Consider the following 18,945-nt stretch of genomic DNA (forward strand, 5'->3'; position numbering starts at 1 on the left):
CCTTCACTGAATGAACTTGTAAGGCTACTGTAAGTACAAGTATGTTTAGATATTAAGCCATTTTTTGTGTACTGAAGACTCGTGATACTCCACTTATGGTCATTTCTGACTAACTTTACCTTAATTGGGACTGATTTGTTCGATAACAAATACATTTTGAAACAAAGTAATTTTTAATGATTGTAATCATTTTTGTTTGAAGTACGTTAATTTAATTTATAACATTTTTAATAAACATAAATGCATAATAAAGGGTCATTCCCACAGAACGCGTTTTTGATATCGATCTTGAACGCATTAGTGCGCTCACGCACAAACGCTCTCTCTTACACACACACACACCAGAGTAGGCTATTTTCATTTCAAGTGATCCCTAAATCTTCTGTTCAAGACAGTATTGTGTGACTGTTTATAGTGGATCCTTTTCATATTTAACGTTATGTTATGAACTTGCAGCGGTCAAACGCATCTGTCAAGCGCAATGCAACAAAAACTCAGGCCAAACATGCATTGAACAATCTTGCAAATGTTTTATTCAAACATGTTTTATTACTAAAATGTTCTTATTCTATTTTTATCTTTTTCTGGGGGAAAACTGGTATGTCAGACTAACTGAGACTTGTCTACTGTTGCCCTCCTATTGGTTTAAATTGATTTTATTTGCTCTTCTCATCTGTAAGTGGCTTTGGATAAAAGCGTCTGCTAAATGATTAAATGTTCATGTTAAATTAATATCTATTAAATGCAATAAGCCAATCATCTAATGCCATGAATATGTAAATGTGTTATTATTTGTTTTCGAGCTTATTTTGTATTAAATAGCTTTGTCTAGAGAGTATTCTTCCTTTTTATTACGTGTCATTAACAATGTCTACAAATTTTCCTAGTGGTGAACAACTGATATTTCGAAGGCTACATAAACCTAAATTACGAAACTTCTACTGAAACCACTGACTCTGGCTGTTTGATTGGGTTTGATACACGATTCTAATCACTGATTCAAAACAAGTGATTCGTAAAGGTTCACGAAGCAGTGCGTTTCTAAAGCGCCAGTCACTGTACCGTTCAGACAGAGAAACTTGCTTAGAAAAACGCGAGCTTTGGAGCGAGAAAACACGCAAGGTTTAAGCTTTTTTAAAAGTTTACCTCCATTTAATTGGAGGAATGACCTCCCCAACTCAATCCGAGCAGCTGAGTCCTTAGCCATCCTCAAGAATCGGCTTAAAACACAGCTCTTCCATCTTTATTTGACCCTCTAACTTTAACACTCAGTATTCTAATTCTATTCTTAAAAAATGCAAACACATCTACCATTTTCTGCACTTTATTTTCTGTTATTTACGTAAAGCAGTAAAACAGTTGAGAAACAAATGGGATGTGTAGCCTATTATATTGGATGCATTCATTGTCTCTTAAAGTGACCGCGCTTAATTTAGCTACTAGCTGCGGTAATGTTAATCCAAGAAAATGAAAGACGGAAAATCACTCACTGCTCTTGACTGAATTACTTCGTAGTTTTAACAAGAATGAGTGCACAGTCAAACCAAACTTTTTTTTTTTTTTTACATTTTAATAGTAGGTGCAGGACACTATAATTAATGTAAGTGAGTATAGCAAAATAAAGCGAGCTGTGACATACCCCAAAAATCTTCATACAGAGGAGTACTAGTGAAATTGATAGATAAAAATGGGAGCAAAAATTTTTCAGACACTTTGACCCGACCATGTTTTGCTTACGTGTTTTTTTTTCCTGAATTGCTAATGCAACCTTTTCACACCACAGACTGAACAAAATTAAACATTGCTTGGTAATTGTTCAACAAAGTATTGATAGTTGTGTAAATATTGTCATACTAACAACTGTCTGAAGTTTTGGTTGATTGTAATCGATTACACACCTTTCTATCAAAGTTATCTGACATTTTCAAGATGAATTTGTTCTGACACAGTTTAACTCTTGAGATCTTGTCATATTTTATTACCATTTTATAAACTAGAGCAAATAAACTGTGATAATGTAAGAAATGTTGAAGGTGTCTGAATACATTTTGGTTTGACTGTTAATTAAACGTATACAGTGAAGACTATGCAGTGCTATTTTATATTTAATTCTTTGTTTTCTGTACCTGGACACCTACACACCTGAGACAACTTAAACATGAACATATAAATTAAACAATTTCAAACAGGGCCCACTGGTACAACCTTCACCGGGGACCCGCTGACCCCAGCTATGGCCCTGGCTATGATACTGAAAGATTTTTTTTAATCAAATCTTTGCATAGAAATTATATCACGAAACACTGGCATCTAACAATGCCTCTATTTATTTTTTATCTGTGCACTTATTCATTTGCACTGTAAGCAATTCATTAAAGTACATACATAAAATACATCAAATACAATGATGATAGGATTTTGATTCGATCAGTGCAGAAATTCATTTGCACTGTAAAAAATAAATATATTACAAAACAAAGCAGCTCATTATCAGGACATTATCCATTCATTTTATTGACATTTCTAGATGTGAACATTTTCTTTTATATCTTTTAGTATATTTCTACACTTTTTTTTTAGCTGCCATTTTCTCCTCTTTTTGCCTTTTTTCATGTCCTCTAACTTTAGTTTTCGCTTGTTCACAAGGTCAGCATTGAGGAGCATCAGCTTCTTCAGGAAGTCTCTGGAGGGCTGGATGCGTCTCGACTGTATGGCGTGATCAATGGCATCCTCCACCATCATGTCATGGCAGATCATCAGATATGCCAGAAACAGAGTCGCAGAGTGGTCGACACCCTGCTTGCAGCAAATCAACACCTTACCTGAGGAAACAAAAAAGAATTATGGTCAAAAAACTCATTAATAGACTATAACACACTTGATAGTAGACAATATATGGAGTGTGTGTGTGTGTGTGTGTGTGTGTGTGTCAGCCCTTACTCCCTGGTTTATTCACGGCCTTGTCAATGAATTTTGCAGCTGGCATGAAGCACTTGCTGATGTCAGAACAGTGTCTGTCCGTTGTAGGCAAGCTGTAATAATTGATGTGCAAGCCTCTGTAATATCTGGACCCTGTATTGACTGTTCCTTCTAGATCTTCAACATAAGATGTTCCCAAGAAGTAGTTCAAGTCCTTTTTGGGAGCTGCAGCGTTCAGAATGTGAGTGATGCACATCTCCTGCAGCATATCTCGGTCTGTTGCGGCCTCTCTGCACAAGGACACAAAAGCCTTGGTTAGTCTTTTATAGAAAACTATTTACATTGTAGAATAAATGACAGAACAATGAGAGAAATACAATTGTGTTGCAGACTTACTCGTCTCCGATGAAGACCCTGGGCCAGACATTGGTGACATGTCTTTGTTTGAGCAGTGTACACTGCTTCAAACGATCCTCTAGTTGGAGCATGGTTAAAGGGACGTAGTTTTCCAAACTTGCAAGTTCAGATAACACCGTTGACTCTGGCTCAAGAACGCTTGGACTTGGTGCACCCAAATCCACTGGAGTAGCCAGATCCCATTCAGGTCGTGGCTTGAGAACGCTTGGACCCGGGAGGTACAGTTCCACTGAATCAACCAAATCCTCTTCAGGGTCTGGCTCAGGGACACTTGAACCCGGGGCATATAATTCCATCGAGTCCTTATCCCATTCACGTTCAAGAGGATCATCCAGATCCTCCTCAGAGTCCGGCTCAGGAACGCTAGGACTCGTGGTGTACAGTTCCACTGCATCAACCAGATCCCATTTAGGAGGAGCAACCAAATCCTCAATAGGTTTTGGTTCACGAACATTCAGATCCATCTCAGGCCATGCTGAGTTCGATCTGTCGTTCTGGAGGAAGGTTTTTTTCGTATTCCTCACTGTAGCATATCCTACTCTCTTGGTTACAACGAAGCCATGAACTTTCTTATTCTTCACGGCTTTGGTAGTTTCTGACAAAAGAAGAAAAACATACAATGTGTAATTAGAAACATCTCTCACCAGATTAAACATGATTAATTAGTCCGAATTTTAAGAAGACGTTTCTATTTGCATCTTTTCACCTTTTGGGCTGGCACGTGATTCCTCCGGATCAACCAGATCCAGTTTAGGTTCAGAAGGAACAACAAGATCCACTTCTGGTTCAGGGATACACGATTGCTCTGTATCTAACAGATCCAATTCAGGTTCTGGCTTGGGAGCACTTGGATCTGGAACAAACGATTCCTTTGGATCGAGAAGATCCACTTCAGGTTGCCCGACAGTTTCTGGCATTTTTGTCTGGAAAACTGCCCAAATTTGCTGGAAGATTGCCCCCATTTTCTTGGTTATCTCCCCAACAGTGAGTCCTGGAAAAAAGAAGAAAACAAACTAGATAAGTCTTGTCTGAGAGTTAAATTAAAAAAAAAAACTTTTAAAAGCTTGAAAGTTTGAAAAACATTTCAAACCCCATTAAACATCATAATTAACTTCATAACAATTAAAAACCAATCGGACCTTTACAAACAACTACGAGTCCTCTGCTAGTTGTTGCTAGCATCTATCCAACTATTTTTAGCAGATAGATCGAGAGAGTGGAACAACTCTAAACAGGGCATTACTTTGAAAAGTTTTCAGCTCTAAATGGAAATCTAACAGCGTTTGGAAGTCGGCTACAGGAATTCCATGAATCAGATAATTTAGAAAAAATATAGCAACCAAAATTCAAATCAGCATAAAGGTCGCTGACAAATTTGGCGGTTGTAGCTCGAGAGCTCAACAAGGTGTAGGAAAACAGTATTAGGTCTTTGTCACAGCCAACATATAATAATTTACTATTAGAAACATCTCTAACAACACAAATAAACATGAATAAGACATTTGCATGTCTTCACCTGTTGGACTGTTCTCAGCATCCAGGACACCCTGATCATTGGCCTCTTCCACTGAAGGTCCTGCTGGGTCGCTCAGATCTTCAGAGACCAGCGTAGGACTCTTCAGCTCTGAGATGCTGCCGTTCCTGTTCATCTCCAGCTGCAAATCTTTCACTTCACAGACCGAGATGTTGTCACAAGCATTAACCTCCAGCTGCACACGCATCTCTCCTGGACTGCAGTATCTGCCTGAGACATGATCCACCGTCACAACCTCCAGCTGCACATCTAGCTCTCGAGATGCACTGATAAGGTCGTAGATGTCATCGGTGATCTCAAACTCCAGCTGAACATCTTTATCATCTGATGCCCAGTAGCTGTCACCGAAGTAGAAGGCGTCGTTGACGTACACCTCCAGGAGCACCTCTCTCATGTCTTTGGACATTGTGTCTGTGGTTCTCATACTGACAGATAAGTAATCCGTATCTGGTAATGTCAGTTTGAACTTTAACGTTATCTGATACACACTGTCTGTACAGATAAAATATATCTCGATCTATACGGACTGGCGTTTGTACAAGTGTTGCTAGGTTTGTTTTCGCAGACTTCACTCAGACTAACGTCTCTGTTGCGAACATCGCTCAACTAAAGAGATTCTGCCAGGGCGAGACCTTTTATACTGACTGGGTCTGTGACGTCATGAAACAGTGACGCGTCTTGTTCCAGTTGCCATGGAAACGGATTGTTTACCAACGACAGCATTTTCGCTGATTGGCTCATTAGGTCAGAAAATAAAGAATTATTTTTAATAGCGTTTTTCAACACTATTTCATATCGCGTTTATGTCCGCGTTTGCTGCGATCCATCTCCAGCAACACGGCATGAAAAAATCACATTTAACATTACTATGTTTGAGTGCAGTTTTACCATCAAAAAAATTATTCGTTTAAGTTAAACAGTTAATTTTCATGCTTCATGATCGCATGGTTTGAATCTGAATCAGTCGGAGGAATCCTTCACTGAATGAACTTGTAAGGCTACTGTAAGTACAAGTATGTTTAGATATTAAGCCATTTTTTGTGTACTGAAGACTCGCGATACTCCACTTATGGTCATTTCTGACTAACTTTACCTTAATTGGGACTGATTTGTTCGATAACAAATACATTTTGAAACAAAGTAATTTTTAATGATTGTAATCATTTTTGTTTGAAGTACGTTAATTTAATTTATAACATTTTTAATAAACATAAATGCATAATAAAGGGTCATTCCCACAGAACGCGTTTTTGATATCGATCTTGAACGCATTAGCGCGCTCACGCACAAACGCTCTCTCTTACACGCACACACGCGCGCGCGCACACACACACACCAGAGTAGGCTATTTTCATTTCAAGTGATCCCTAAATCTTCTGTTCAAGACAGTATTGTGTGACTGTTTATAGTGGATCCTTTTCATATTTAACGTTATGTTATGAACTTGCAGCGGTCAAACGCATCTGTCAAGCGCAATGCAACAAAAACTCAGGCCAAACATGCATTGAACAATCTTGCAAATGTTTTATTCAAACATGTTTTATTACTAAAATGTTCTTATTCTATTTTTATCTTTTTCTGGGGGAAAACTGGTATGTCAGACTAACTGAGACTTGTCTACTGTTGCCCTCCTATTGGTTTAAATTGATTTTATTTGCTCTTCTCATCTGTAAGTGGCTTTGGATAAAAGCGTCTGCTAAATGATTAAATGTTCATGTTAAATTAATATCTATTAAATGCAATAAGCCAATCATCTAATGCCATGAATATGTAAATGTGTTATTATTTGTTTTCGAGCTTATTTTGTATTAAATAGCTTTGTCTAGAGAGTATTCTTCCTTTTTATTACGTGTCATTAACAATGTCTACAAATTTTCCTAGTGGTGAACAACTGATATTTCGAAGGCTACATAAACCTAAATTACGAAACTTCTACTGAAACCACTGACTCTGGCTGTTTGATTGGGTTTGATACACGATTCTAATCACTGATTCAAAACAAGTGATTCGTAAAGGTTCACGAAGCAGTGCGTTTCTAAAGCGCCAGTCACTGTACCGTTCAGACAGAGAAACTTGCTTAGAAAAACGCGAGCTTTGGAGCGAGAAAACACGCAAGGTTTAAGCTTTTTTAAAAGTTTACCTCCATTTAATTGGAGGAATGACCTCCCCAACTCAATCCGAGCAGCTGAGTCCTTAGCCATCCTCAAGAATCGGCTTAAAACACAGCTCTTCCATCTTTATTTGACCCTCTAACTTTAACACTCAGTATTCTAATTCTATTCTTAAAAAATGCAAACACATCTACCATTTTCTGCACTTTATTTTCTGTTATTTACGTAAAGCAGTAAAACAGTTGAGAAACAAATGGGATGTGTAGCCTATTATATTGGATGCATTCATTGTCTCTTAAAGTGACCGCGCTTAATTTAGCTACTAGCTGCGGTAATGTTAATCCAAGAAAATGAAAGACGGAAAATCACTCACTGCTCTTGACTGAATTACTTCGTAGTTTTAACAAGAATGAGTGCACAGTCAAACCAAACTTTTTTTTTTTTTTTACATTTTAATAGTAGGTGCAGGACACTATAATTAATGTAAGTGAGTATAGCAAAATAAAGCGAGCTGTGACATACCCCAAAAATCTTCATACAGAGGAGTACTAGTGAAATTGATAGATAAAAATGGGAGCAAAAATTTTTCAGACACTTTGACCCGACCATGTTTTGCTTACGTGTTTTTTTTTCCTGAATTGCTAATGCAACCTTTTCACACCACAGACTGAACAAAATTAAACATTGCTTGGTAATTGTTCAACAAAGTATTGATAGTTGTGTAAATATTGTCATACTAACAACTGTCTGAAGTTTTGGTTGATTGTAATCGATTACACACCTTTCTATCAAAGTTATCTGACATTTTCAAGATGAATTTGTTCTGACACAGTTTAACTCTTGAGATCTTGTCATATTTTATTACCATTTTATAAACTAGAGCAAATAAACTGTGATAATGTAAGAAATGTTGAAGGTGTCTGAATACATTTTGGTTTGACTGTTAATTAAACGTATACAGTGAAGACTATGCAGTGCTATTTTATATTTAATTCTTTGTTTTCTGTACCTGGACACCTACACATGAGACAACTTAAACATGAACATATAAATTAAACAATTTCAAACAGGGCCCACTGGTACAACCTTCACCGGGGACCCGCTGACCCCAGCTATGGCCCTGGCTATGATACTGAAAGATTTTTTTTAATCAAATCTTTGCATAGAATTTATATCACGAAACACTGGCATCTAACAATGCCTCTATTTATTTTTTATCTGTGCACTTATTCATTTGCACTGTAAGCAATTCATTAAAGTACATACATAAAATACATCAAATACAATGATGATAGGATTTTGATTCGATCAGTGCAGAAATTCATTTGCACTGTAAAAAATAAATATATTACAAAACAAAGCAGCTCATTATCAGGACATTATCCATTCATTTTATTGACATTTCTAGATGTGAACATTTTCTTTTATATCTTTTAGTATATTTCTACACTTTTTTTTTAGCTGCCATTTTCTCCTCTTTTTGCCTTTTTTTATGTCCTCTAACTTTAGTTTTCGCTTGTTCACAAGGTCAGCATTGAGGAGCATCAGCTTCTTCAGGAAGTCTCTGGAGGGCTGGATGCGTCTCGACTGTATGGCGTGATCAATGGCATCCTCCACCATCATGTCATGGCAGATCATCAGATATGCCAGAAACAGAGTCGCAGAGTGTTCGACACCCTGCTTGCAGCAAATCAACACCTTACCTGAGGAAACAAAAAAGAATTATGGTCAAAAAACTCATTAATAGACTATAACACACTTGATAGTAGACAATATATGGAGTGTGTGTGTGTGTGTGTGTGTGTGTGTGTCAGCCCTTACTCCCTGGTTTATTCACGGCCTTGTCAATGAATTTTGCAGCTGGCATGAAGCACTTGCTGATGTCAGAACAGTGTCTGTCCGTTGTAGGCAAGCTGTAATAATTGATGTGCAAGCCTCTGTAATATCTGGACCCTGTATTGACTGTTCCTTCTAGATCTTCAACATAAGATGTTCCCAAGAAGTAGTTCAAGTCCTTTTTGGGCGCTGCAGCGTTCAGAATGTGAGTGATGCACATCTCCTGCAGCATATCTCGGTCTGTTGCGGCCTCTCTGCACAAGGACACAAAAGCCTTGGTTAGTCTTTTATAGAAAACTATTTACATTGTAGAATAAATGACAGAACAATGAGAGAAATACAATTGTGTTGCAGACTTACTCGTCTCCGATGAAGACCCTGGGCCAGACATTGGTGACATGTCTTTGTTTGAGCAGTGTACACTGCTTCAAACGATCCTCTAGTTGGAGCATGGTTAAAGGGACGTAGTTTTCCAAACTTGCAAGTTCAGATAACACTGTTGACTCTGGCTCAAGAACGCTTGGACTTGGTGCACCCAAATCCACTGGAGTAGCCAGATCCCATTCAGGTCGTGGCTTGAGAACGCTTGGACCCGGGAGGTACAGTTCCACTGAATCAACCAAATCCTCTTCAGGGTCTGGCTCAGGGACACTTGAACCCGGGGCATATAATTCCATCGAGTCCTTATCCCATTCACGTTCAAGAGGATCATCCAGATCCTCCTCAGAGTCCGGCTCAGGAACGCTAGGACTCGTGGTGTACAGTTCCACCGCATCAACCAGATCCCATTTAGGAGGAGCAACCAAATCCTCAATAGGTTTTGGTTCACGAACATTCAGATCCATCTCAGGCCATGCTGAGTTCGATCTGTCGTTCTGGAGGAAGGTTTTTTTCGTATTCCTCACTGTAGCATATCCTACTCTCTTGGTTACAACGAAGCCATGAACTTTCTTATTCTTCACGGCTTTGGTAGTTTCTGACAAAAGAAGAAAAACATACAATGTGTTATTAGAAACATCTCTCACCAGATTAAACATGATTAATTAGTCCAAATTTTAAGAAGACGTTTCTATTTGCATCTTTTCACCTTTTGGGCTGGCACGTGATTCCTCCGGATCAACCAGATCCAGTTTAGGTTCAGAAGGAACAACAAGATCCACTTCTGGTTCAGGGATACACGATTGCTCTGTATCTAACAGATCCAATTCAGGTTCTGGCTTGGGAGCACTTGGATCTGGAACAAACGATTCCTTTGGATCGAGAAGATCCACTTCAGGTTGCCCGACAGTTTCTGGCATTTTTGTCTGGAAAACTGCCCAAATTTGCTGGAAGATTGCCCCCATTTTCTTGGTTATCTCCCCAACAGTGAGTCCTGAAAAAAAGAAGAAAACAAACTAGATAAGTCTTTTCTGAGAGTTAAATTAAAAAAAAAACTTTTAAAAGCTTGAAAGTTTGAAAAACATTTCAAACCCCATTAAACATCATAATTAACTTCATAACAATTAAAAACCAATCGGACCTTTACAAACAACTACGAGTCCTCTGCTATTTGTTGCTAGCATCTATCCAACTATTTTTAGCAGATAGATCGAGAGAGTGGATCAACTCTAAACAGGGCATTACTTTGAAAAGTTTTCAGCTCTAAATGGAAATCTAACAGCGTTTGGAAGTCGGCTACAGGAATTCCATGAATCAGATAATTTAGAAAAAATATAGCAACCAAAATTCAAATCCGCATAAAGGTCACTGACAAATTTGGCGGTTGTAGCTCGAGAGCTCAACAAGGTGTAGGAAAACAGTATTAGGTCTTTGTCACAGCCAACATATAATAATTTACTATTAGAAACATCTCTAACAACACAAATAAACATGAATAAGACATATAAATGTCTTCACCTGTTGGACTCTTCTCAGCATCCAGGACACCCTGATCATTGGCCTCTTCCACTGAAGGTCCTGCTGGGTCGCTCAGATCTTCAGAGACCAGCGTAGTACTCTTCAGCTCTGAGATGCTGCCGTTCCTGTTCATCTCCAGCTGCAAATCTTTCACTTCACAGACCGAGATGTTGTCACAAGCATTAACCTCCAGCTGCACACGCATCTCTCCTGGACTGCAGTATCTGCCTGAGACATGATCCACCGTCACAACCTCCAGCTGCACATCTAGCTCTCGAGATGCACTGATAAGGTCGTAGATGTCATCGGTGATCTCAAACTCCAGCTGAACATCTTTATCATCTGATGCCCAGTAGCTGTCACCGAAGTAGAAGGCGTCGTTGACGTACACCTCCAGGAGCACCTCTCTCATGTCTTTGGACATTGTGTCTGTGGTTCTCATACTGACAGATAAGTAATCCGTATCTGGTAATGTCAGTTTGAACTTTAACGTTATCTGATACACACTGTCTGTACAGATAAAATATATCTCGATCTATTCGGACTGGCGTTTGTACAAGTGTTGCTAGGTTTGTTTTCGCAGACTTCACTCAGACGAACGTCTCTGTTGCGAACATCGCTCAACTAAAAAGATTCTGCCAGGGCGAGACCTTTTATACTGACTGGGTCTGTGACGTCATGAAACAGTGACGCGTCTCGTTCCAGTTGTCATGGAAACGGATTGTTTACCAACAGCAGCATTTTCGCTGATTGGCTCATTAGGTCAGAAAATAAAGAATTATTTTTTAATAGCGTTTTTCAACACTATTTCATATCGCGTTTATGTCCGCGTTTGCTGCGATCCATCTCCAGCAACACGGCATGAAAAAAATCACATTTAACATTACTATGTTTGAGTGCAGTTTTACCATCAAAAAAATTATTCGTTTAAGTTAAACAGTTCATTTTCATGCTTCATGATCGCATGGTTTGAATCTGAATCAGTCGGATGAATCCTTCACTGAATGAACTTGTAAGGCTACTGTAAGTACAAGTATGTTTAGATATTAAGCCATTTTTTGTGTACTGAAGACTCGTGATACTCCACTTATGGTCATTTCTGTCTAACTTTACCTTAATTGGGACTGATTTGTTCGATAACAAATACATTTTGAAACAAAGTAATTTTTAATGATTGTAATCATTTTTGTTTGAAGTAATTTAATTTATAAAATTTGTAATAAACGTAAATGCATAATGAAGGGTCATTCTCACAGAACGCGTTTTTGATATCGATCTTGAACGCATTAGCGCGCTCACGCACAAACGCTCTCTCTTACACACACACACGCGCGCGCGCACACACACACACCAGAGTAGGCTATTTTCATTTCAAGTGATCCCTAAATCTTCTGTTCAAGACAGTATTGTGTGACTGTTTATAGTGGATCCTTTTCATATTTAACGTTATGTTATGAACTTGCAGCGGTCAAACGCATCTGTCAAGCGCAATGCAACAAAAACTCAGGCCAAACATGCATTGAAAAATCTTGCAAATGTTTTATTCAAACATGTTTTATTACTGAAATGTTCTTATTCTATTCGTATCTTTTTCTGGGGGAAAACTGGTATGTCAGACTAACTGAGACTTGTCTACTGTTGCCCTCCTATTGGTTTAAATTGATTTTATTTGCTCTTCTCATCTGTAAGTGGCTTTGGATAAAAGCGTCTGCTAAATGATTAAATGTTCATGTTAAATTAATATCTATTAAATGCAATACGCCAATCATCTAATGCCATGAATATGTAAATGTGTTATTATTTGTTTTCGAGCTTATTTTGTATTAAATAGCTTTGTCTAGAGAGTATTCTTCCTTTTTATTACGTGTCATTAACAATGTCTACAAATTTTCCTAGTGGTGAACAACTGATATTTCGAAGGCTACATAAACCTAAATTACGAAACTTCTACTGAAACCACTGACTCTGGCTGTTTGATTGGGTTTGATACACGATTCTAATCACTGATTCAAAACAAGTGATTCGTAAAGGTTCACGAAGCAGTGTGTTTCTAAAGCGCCAGTCACTGTACCTGTTAGTGAGGTATTCTAGCAGGGCTAGTTCGTCAAGGGTTTTAGCCAGTAAACAGGATGGTGTATCGATCAGGACACAGGAATGAAGACGAGGAGATGTAATTTCTTCAATTAACTGTATTGAGATCCAGCAGTGTTCATCAGAACATTCCAATATCCTGCATTGTCATTATAGTCTGAATAAGAAACAAATAAATCACCATTAGGTACTGATTACTATGCAACATAAATAATAAATCCACCCAAATAATACAAATAAGATTCATCAAACATAAAGATATCAATAAGCATTGCTATGTCCCTTTAAACATAATATACTATTACGTAATGAGGATATTATTTCCTTCACATAATAGCTTCACCTCCTAGATCACTGACCAGTTTACCTAAACTATATTAAAAAGGGATTTACAGAAGGAGAAATGGCGACATCCTCTGGCCAGAAAGGCTACTGCACAACAGCGTCTGCAAGTGGTCTCCTGAGCACGATATTAACTCTTCTTAATTCAATGTTATAAACGTTACAACGTAATTTAAACATCAGAAAGCTCACATCAGGTAAATTAGTATTTCCTACAGTATTTTACAGCATAAACATTGTTCTATCGCTATACATCCCACTCATCACGCTGGGCATGGTAATGCATTGTAATTCTACAGTGTAGAAACACGAACACAATGAAGTGACCACTTACTTTTTGTCATGAACTCAACACATAAATATTGGAAGCTGGATCGTTCAGAACAGATAAAGAAAACTACACAACACATGTATGTAGGCTGAACTATGCTGCTGAACTTGAACACTTTCCCGAACTCACTATAACCACACTAACTACACACTTCCTCCCCGTAATCACCGAAGAAGAGTCTTAAAGCGGCAGGCACCCAGAAACGTCAGAGCCTTTTATACAGTACCGTTCAGACAGAAAAACTTGCTTAGAAAAACGCGAGCTTTGGAGCGAGAAAACACGCAAGGTTTAAGCTTTTTTAAAAGTTTACCTCCATTTAATTGGAGGAATGACCTCCCCAACTCAATCCGAGCAGCTGAGTCCTTAGCAATCCTCAAGAATCGGCTTAAAACACAGCTCTTCAATCTTTATTTGACCCTCTAACTTTAACACTCAGTATTCTAATTCTATTCCTAAAAAATGCAAACACATCTACCATTTTCTGCACTTTATTTTCTGTTATTTACTTAAAGCAGTAAAACAGTTGAGAAACAAATGGGATGTGTAGCCTATTATATTGGATGCATTCATTGTCTCTTAAAGTGACCGCGCTTAATTTAGCTACTAGCTGCGGTAATGTTAATCCAAGAAAATGAAAGACAGAAAATCACTCAGTGCTCTTGACTGAATTACTTCGTAGTTTTAACAAGAATGAGTGCACAGTCAAACCAAATTTTTTTTTTTTTTTTTTACATTTTAATAGTAGGTGCAGGACACTATAATTAATGTAAGTGAGTATAGCAAAATAAAGCGAGCTGTGACATACCCCAAAAATCTTCATACAGAGGAGTACTAGTGAAATTGATAGAAAAAAATGGGTGCAAAAATTTTTCAGACACTTTGACCCGACCATGTTTTGCTTACGTGTTTTTTTTTTCCTGAATTGCTAATGCAACCTTTTCACACCACAGACTGAACAAAATTAAACATTGCTTGGTAATTGCTCAACAAAGTATTGATAGTTGTGTAAATATTGTCATACTAACAACTGTCTGAAGTTTTGGTTGATTGTAATCGATTACACACCTTTCTATCAAAGTTATCTGACATTTTCAAGATGAATTTGTTCTGACACAGTTTAACTCTTGAGATCTTGTCATATTTTATTACCATTTTATAAACTAGAGCAAATAAACTGTGATAATGTAAGAAATGTTGAAGGTGTCTGAATACATTTTGGTTCGACTGTTAATTAAATGTATACAGTGAAGACTATGCAGTGCTATTTTATATTTAATTCTTTGTTTTCTGTACCTGGACACCTACACACCTGAGACAACTTAAAGATGAACATATAAATTAAACAATTTCAAACAGGGCCCACTGGTACAACTTTCACCGGGGCCCCGCTGACCCCAGCTATGGCCCTGGCTACGATACTGAAAGATTTTTTTTAATCAAATCTTTGCATAGAAATTATATCACGAAACACTGGCATCTAACAATGCCTCTATTTAGTTTTTTATCTGTGCACTTATTCATTTGCACTGTAAGCAATTCATTAAAGTACATACATAAAATACAATGCTGATAGGATTTTGATTCGATCAGTGCAGAAATTCATTTGCACTGTAAAAAATAAATATATTACAAAACAAAGCAGCTCATTATCAGGACATTATCCATTCATTTTATTGACATTTCTAGATGTGAACATTTTCTTGTATATCTTTTAGTATATTTCTACACTTTTTTTTTAGCTGCCATTTTCTCCTCTTTTTGCCTTTTTTTATGTCCTCTAACTTTAGTTTTCGCTTGTTCACAAGGTCAGCATTGAGGAGCATCAGCTTCTTCAGGAAGTCTCTGGAGGGCTGGATGCGTCTCGACTGTATGGCGTGATCAATGGCATCCTCCACCATCATGTCATGGCAGATCATCAGATATGCCAGAAACAGAGTCGCAGAGTGGTCGACACCCTGCTTGCAGCAAATCAACACCTTACCTGAGGAAACAAAAAAGAATTATGGTCAAAAAACTCATTAATAGACTATAACACACTTGATAGTAGACAATATATGGTGTGTGTGTGTGTGTGTGTGTGTGTCAGCCCTTACTCCCTGGTTTATTCACGGCCTTGTCAATGAATTTTGCAGCTGGCATGAAGCACTTGCTGATGTCAGAACAGTGTCTGTCCGTTGTAGGCAAGCTGTAATAATTGATGTGCAAGCCTCTGTAATATCTGGACCCTGTATTGACTGTTCCTTCTAGATCTTCAACATAAGATGTTCCCAAGAAGTAGTTCAAGTCCTTTTTGGGCGCTGCAGCGTTCAGAATGTGAGTGATGCACATCTCCTGCAGCATATCTCGGTCTGTTGCGGCCTCTCTGCACAAGGACACAAAAGCCTTGATTAGTCTTTTATAGAAAACTATTTACATTGTAGAATAAATGACAGAACAATGAAAGAAATACAATTGTGTTGCAGACTTACTCGTCTCCGATGAAGACCCTGGGCCAGACATTGGTGACATGTCTTTGTTTGAGCAGTGTACACTGCTTCAAACGATCCTCTAGTTGGAGCATGGTTAAAGGGACGTAGTTTTCCAAACTTGCAAGTTCAGATAACACTGTTGACTCTGGCTCAAGAACGCTTGGACTTGGTGCACCCAAATCCACTGGAGTAGCCAGATCCCATTCAGGTCGTGGCTTGAGAACGCTTGGACCCGGGAGGTACAGTTCCACTGAATCAACCAAATCCTCTTCAGGGTCTGGCTCAGGGACACTTGAACCCGGGGCATATAATTCCATCGAGTCCTTATCCCATTCACGTTCAAGAGGATCATCCAGATCCTCCTCAGAGTCCGGCTCAGGAACGCTAGGACTCGTGGTGTACAGTTCCACCGCATCAACCAGATCCCATTTAGGAGGAGCAACCAAATCCTCAATAGGTTTTGGTTCACCAACATTCAGATCCATCTCAGGCCATGCTGAGTTCGATCTGTCGTTCTGGAGGAAGGTTTTTTTCGTATTCCTCACTGTAGCATATCCTACTCTCTTGGTTACAACGAAGCCATGAACTTTCTTATTCTTCACGGCTTTGGTAGTTTCTGACAAAAGAAGAAAAACATACAATGTGTTATTAGAAACATCTCTCACCAGATTAAACATGATTAATTAGTCCGAATTTTAAGAAGACGTTTCTATTTGCATCTTTTCACCTTTTGGGCTGGCAAGTGATTCCTCCGGATCAACCAGATCCAGTTTAGGTTCAGAAGGAACAACAAGATCCACTTCTGGTTCAGGGATACACGATTGCTCTGTATCTAACAGATCCAATTCAGGTTCTGGCTTGGGAGCACTTGGATCTGGAACAAACGATTCCTTTGGATCAAGAAGATCCACTTCATGTTGCCCAACAGTTTCTGGCATTTTTGTCTGGAAAACTGCCCAAATTTGCTGGAAGATTGCCCCCATTTTCTTGGTTATCTCCCCAACAGTGAGTCCTGAAAAAAAGAAGAAAACAAACTAGATAAGTCTTGTCTGAGAGTTAAATTAAAAAAAAAAACTTTTAAAAGCTTGAAAGTTTGAAAAACATTTCAAACCCCATTAAACATCATAATTAACTTCATAACAATTAAAAACCAATCGGACCTTTACAAACAACTACGAGTCCTCTGCTAGTTGTTGCTAGCATCTATCCAACTATTTTTAGCAGATAGATCGAGAGAGTGGATCAACTCTAAACAGGGCATTACTTTGAAAAGTTTTCAGCTCTAAATGGAAATCTAACAGCGTTTGGAAGTCGGCTACAGGAATTCCATGAATCAGATAATTTAGAAAAAATATAGCAACCAAAATTCAAATCCGCATAAAGGTCACTGACAAATTTGGCGGTTGTAGCTCGAGAGCTCAACAAGGTGTAGGAATACAGTATTAGGTCTTTGTCACAGCCAACATATAATAATTTACTATTAGAAACATCTCTAACAACACAAATAAACATGAATAAGACATTTGCATGTCTTCACCTGTTGGACTGTTCTCAGCATCCAGGACACCCTGATCATTGGCCTCTTCCACTGAAGGTCCTGCTGGGTCGCTCAGATCTTCAGAGACCAGCGTAGGACTCTTCAGCTCTGAGATGCTGTCGTTCCTGTTCATCTCCAGCTGCAAATCTTTCACTTCACAGACCGAGATGTTGTCACAAGCATTAACCTCCAGCTGCACACGCATCTCTCCTGGACTGCAGTATCTGCCTGAGACATGATCCACCGTCACAACCTCCAGCTGCACATCTAGCTCTCGAGATGCACTGATAAGGTCGTAGATGTCATCGGTGATCTCAAACTCCAGCTGAACATCTTTATCATCTGATGCCCAGTAGCTGTCACCGAAGTAGAAGGCGTCGTTGACATACACCTCCAGGAGCACCTCTCTCATGTCTTTGGACATTGTGTCTGTGGTTCTCATACTGACAGATAAGTAATCCGTATCTGGTAATGTCAGTTTGAACTTTAACGTTATCTGATACACACTGTCTGTACAGATAAAATATATCTCGATCTATACGGACTGGCGTTTGTACAAGTGTTGCTAGGTTTGTTTTCGCAGACTTCACTCAGACTAACGTCTCTGTTGCGAACATCGCTCAACTAAAGAGATTCTGCCAGGGCGAGACCTTTTATACTGACTGGGTCTGTGACGTCATGAAACAGTGACGCGTCTTGTTCCAGTTGCCATGGAAACGGATTGTTTACCAACAGCAGCATTTTCGCTGATTGGCTCATTAGGTCAGAAAATAAAGAATTATTTTTAATAGCGTTTTTCAACACTATTTCATATCGCGTTTATGTCCGCGTTTGCTGCGATCCATCTCCAGCAACACGGCATGAAAAAATCACATTTAACATTACTATGTTTGAGTGCAGTTTTACCATCAAAAAAATTATTCGTTTAAGTTAAACAGTTAATTTTCATGCTTCATGATCGCATGGTTTGAATCTGAATCAGTCGGAGGAATCCTTCACTGAATGAACTTGTAAGGCTACTGTAAGTACAAGTATGTTTAGATATTAAGCCATTTTTTGTGTACTGAAGACTCGCGATACTCCACTTATGGTCATTTCTGACTAACTTTACCTTAATTGGGACTGATTTGTTCGATAACAAATACATTTTGAAACAAAGTAATTTTTAATGATTGTAATCATTTTTGTTTGAAGTACGTTAATTTAATTTATAACATTTTTAATAAACATAAATGCATAATAAAGGGTCATTCCCACAGAACGCGTTTTTGATATCGATCTTGAACGCATTAGCGCGCTCACGCACAAACGCTCTCTCTTACACACACACGCGCGCGCACACACACACACACACCAGAGTAGGCTATTTTCATTTCAAGTGATCCCTAAATCTTCTGTTCAAGACAGTATTGTGTGACTCTTTATAGTGGATCCTTTTCATATTTAACGTTATGTTATGAACT

General features: G+C 38.5%; 2 protein-coding genes across 16 annotated transcripts in view; both read right to left on the minus strand.

The window, feature by feature from the left end:
* The window catches only part of LOC127971350 (uncharacterized), a 47,496-nt gene that overhangs the window by 23,386 nt on the left and 5,165 nt on the right, over positions 1-18,945 (minus strand). For 6 of the 15 annotated variants that reach the window (XM_052574266.1, XM_052574268.1, XM_052574267.1 and 3 more), the window contains exons 1-3: positions 18,133-18,258; positions 10,714-11,363; positions 4,043-4,327 (exon numbers count right to left, since the gene is read on the minus strand). In XM_052574266.1, the coding sequence (XP_052430226.1) occupies positions 4,043-4,327; positions 10,714-11,155 (727 nt within the window). In that variant the 5' untranslated portion in view covers positions 11,156-11,363; positions 18,133-18,258. Of the gene's footprint in view, positions 1-4,042; positions 4,328-4,852; positions 5,589-8,802; positions 9,072-9,177; positions 9,794-9,904; positions 10,190-10,713; positions 11,364-18,132; positions 18,259-18,945 lie in introns of those variants that run through there. The other 9 variants (XM_052574275.1, XM_052574261.1, XM_052574262.1 and 6 more) reach the window with 6 other exon arrangements.
* On the minus strand, positions 1,950-16,883 carry LOC127971258 (uncharacterized). Its single transcript, XM_052574155.1, has 5 exons — positions 16,673-16,883; positions 15,946-16,561; positions 15,571-15,839; positions 14,850-15,458; positions 1,950-2,205 (listed from the first exon to the last, which is right to left on the minus strand). Exons 1-4 carry the CDS (start codon positions 16,881-16,883, stop codon positions 15,160-15,162), a joined length of 1,395 nt encoding a protein of 464 aa, XP_052430115.1. The 3' UTR covers positions 1,950-2,205; positions 14,850-15,159.

This window comes from Carassius gibelio, chromosome B14 (genome assembly GCF_023724105.1).
Source record: "Carassius gibelio isolate Cgi1373 ecotype wild population from Czech Republic chromosome B14, carGib1.2-hapl.c, whole genome shotgun sequence".
NCBI lineage: Eukaryota > Metazoa > Chordata > Actinopteri > Cypriniformes > Cyprinidae > Carassius > Carassius gibelio.

Excerpts from the sequence above, each read along its gene's own strand:
- LOC127971258 (XM_052574155.1), bottom strand. The coding sequence starts at position 16,883 with ATGCCAGAAACTGTTGGGCAACATGAAGTGGATCTTCTTGATCCAAAG. Across the intron at positions 15,840-15,945 it reads AGGGTCTTCATCGGAGACGA|AGAGGCCGCAACAGACCGAG; the intron begins GTAAGTCTGCAA and ends GTCCTTGTGCAG. Across the intron at positions 15,459-15,570 it reads GGCCGTGAATAAACCAGGGA|GTAAGGTGTTGATTTGCTGC; the intron begins GTAAGGGCTGAC and ends TTGTTTCCTCAG.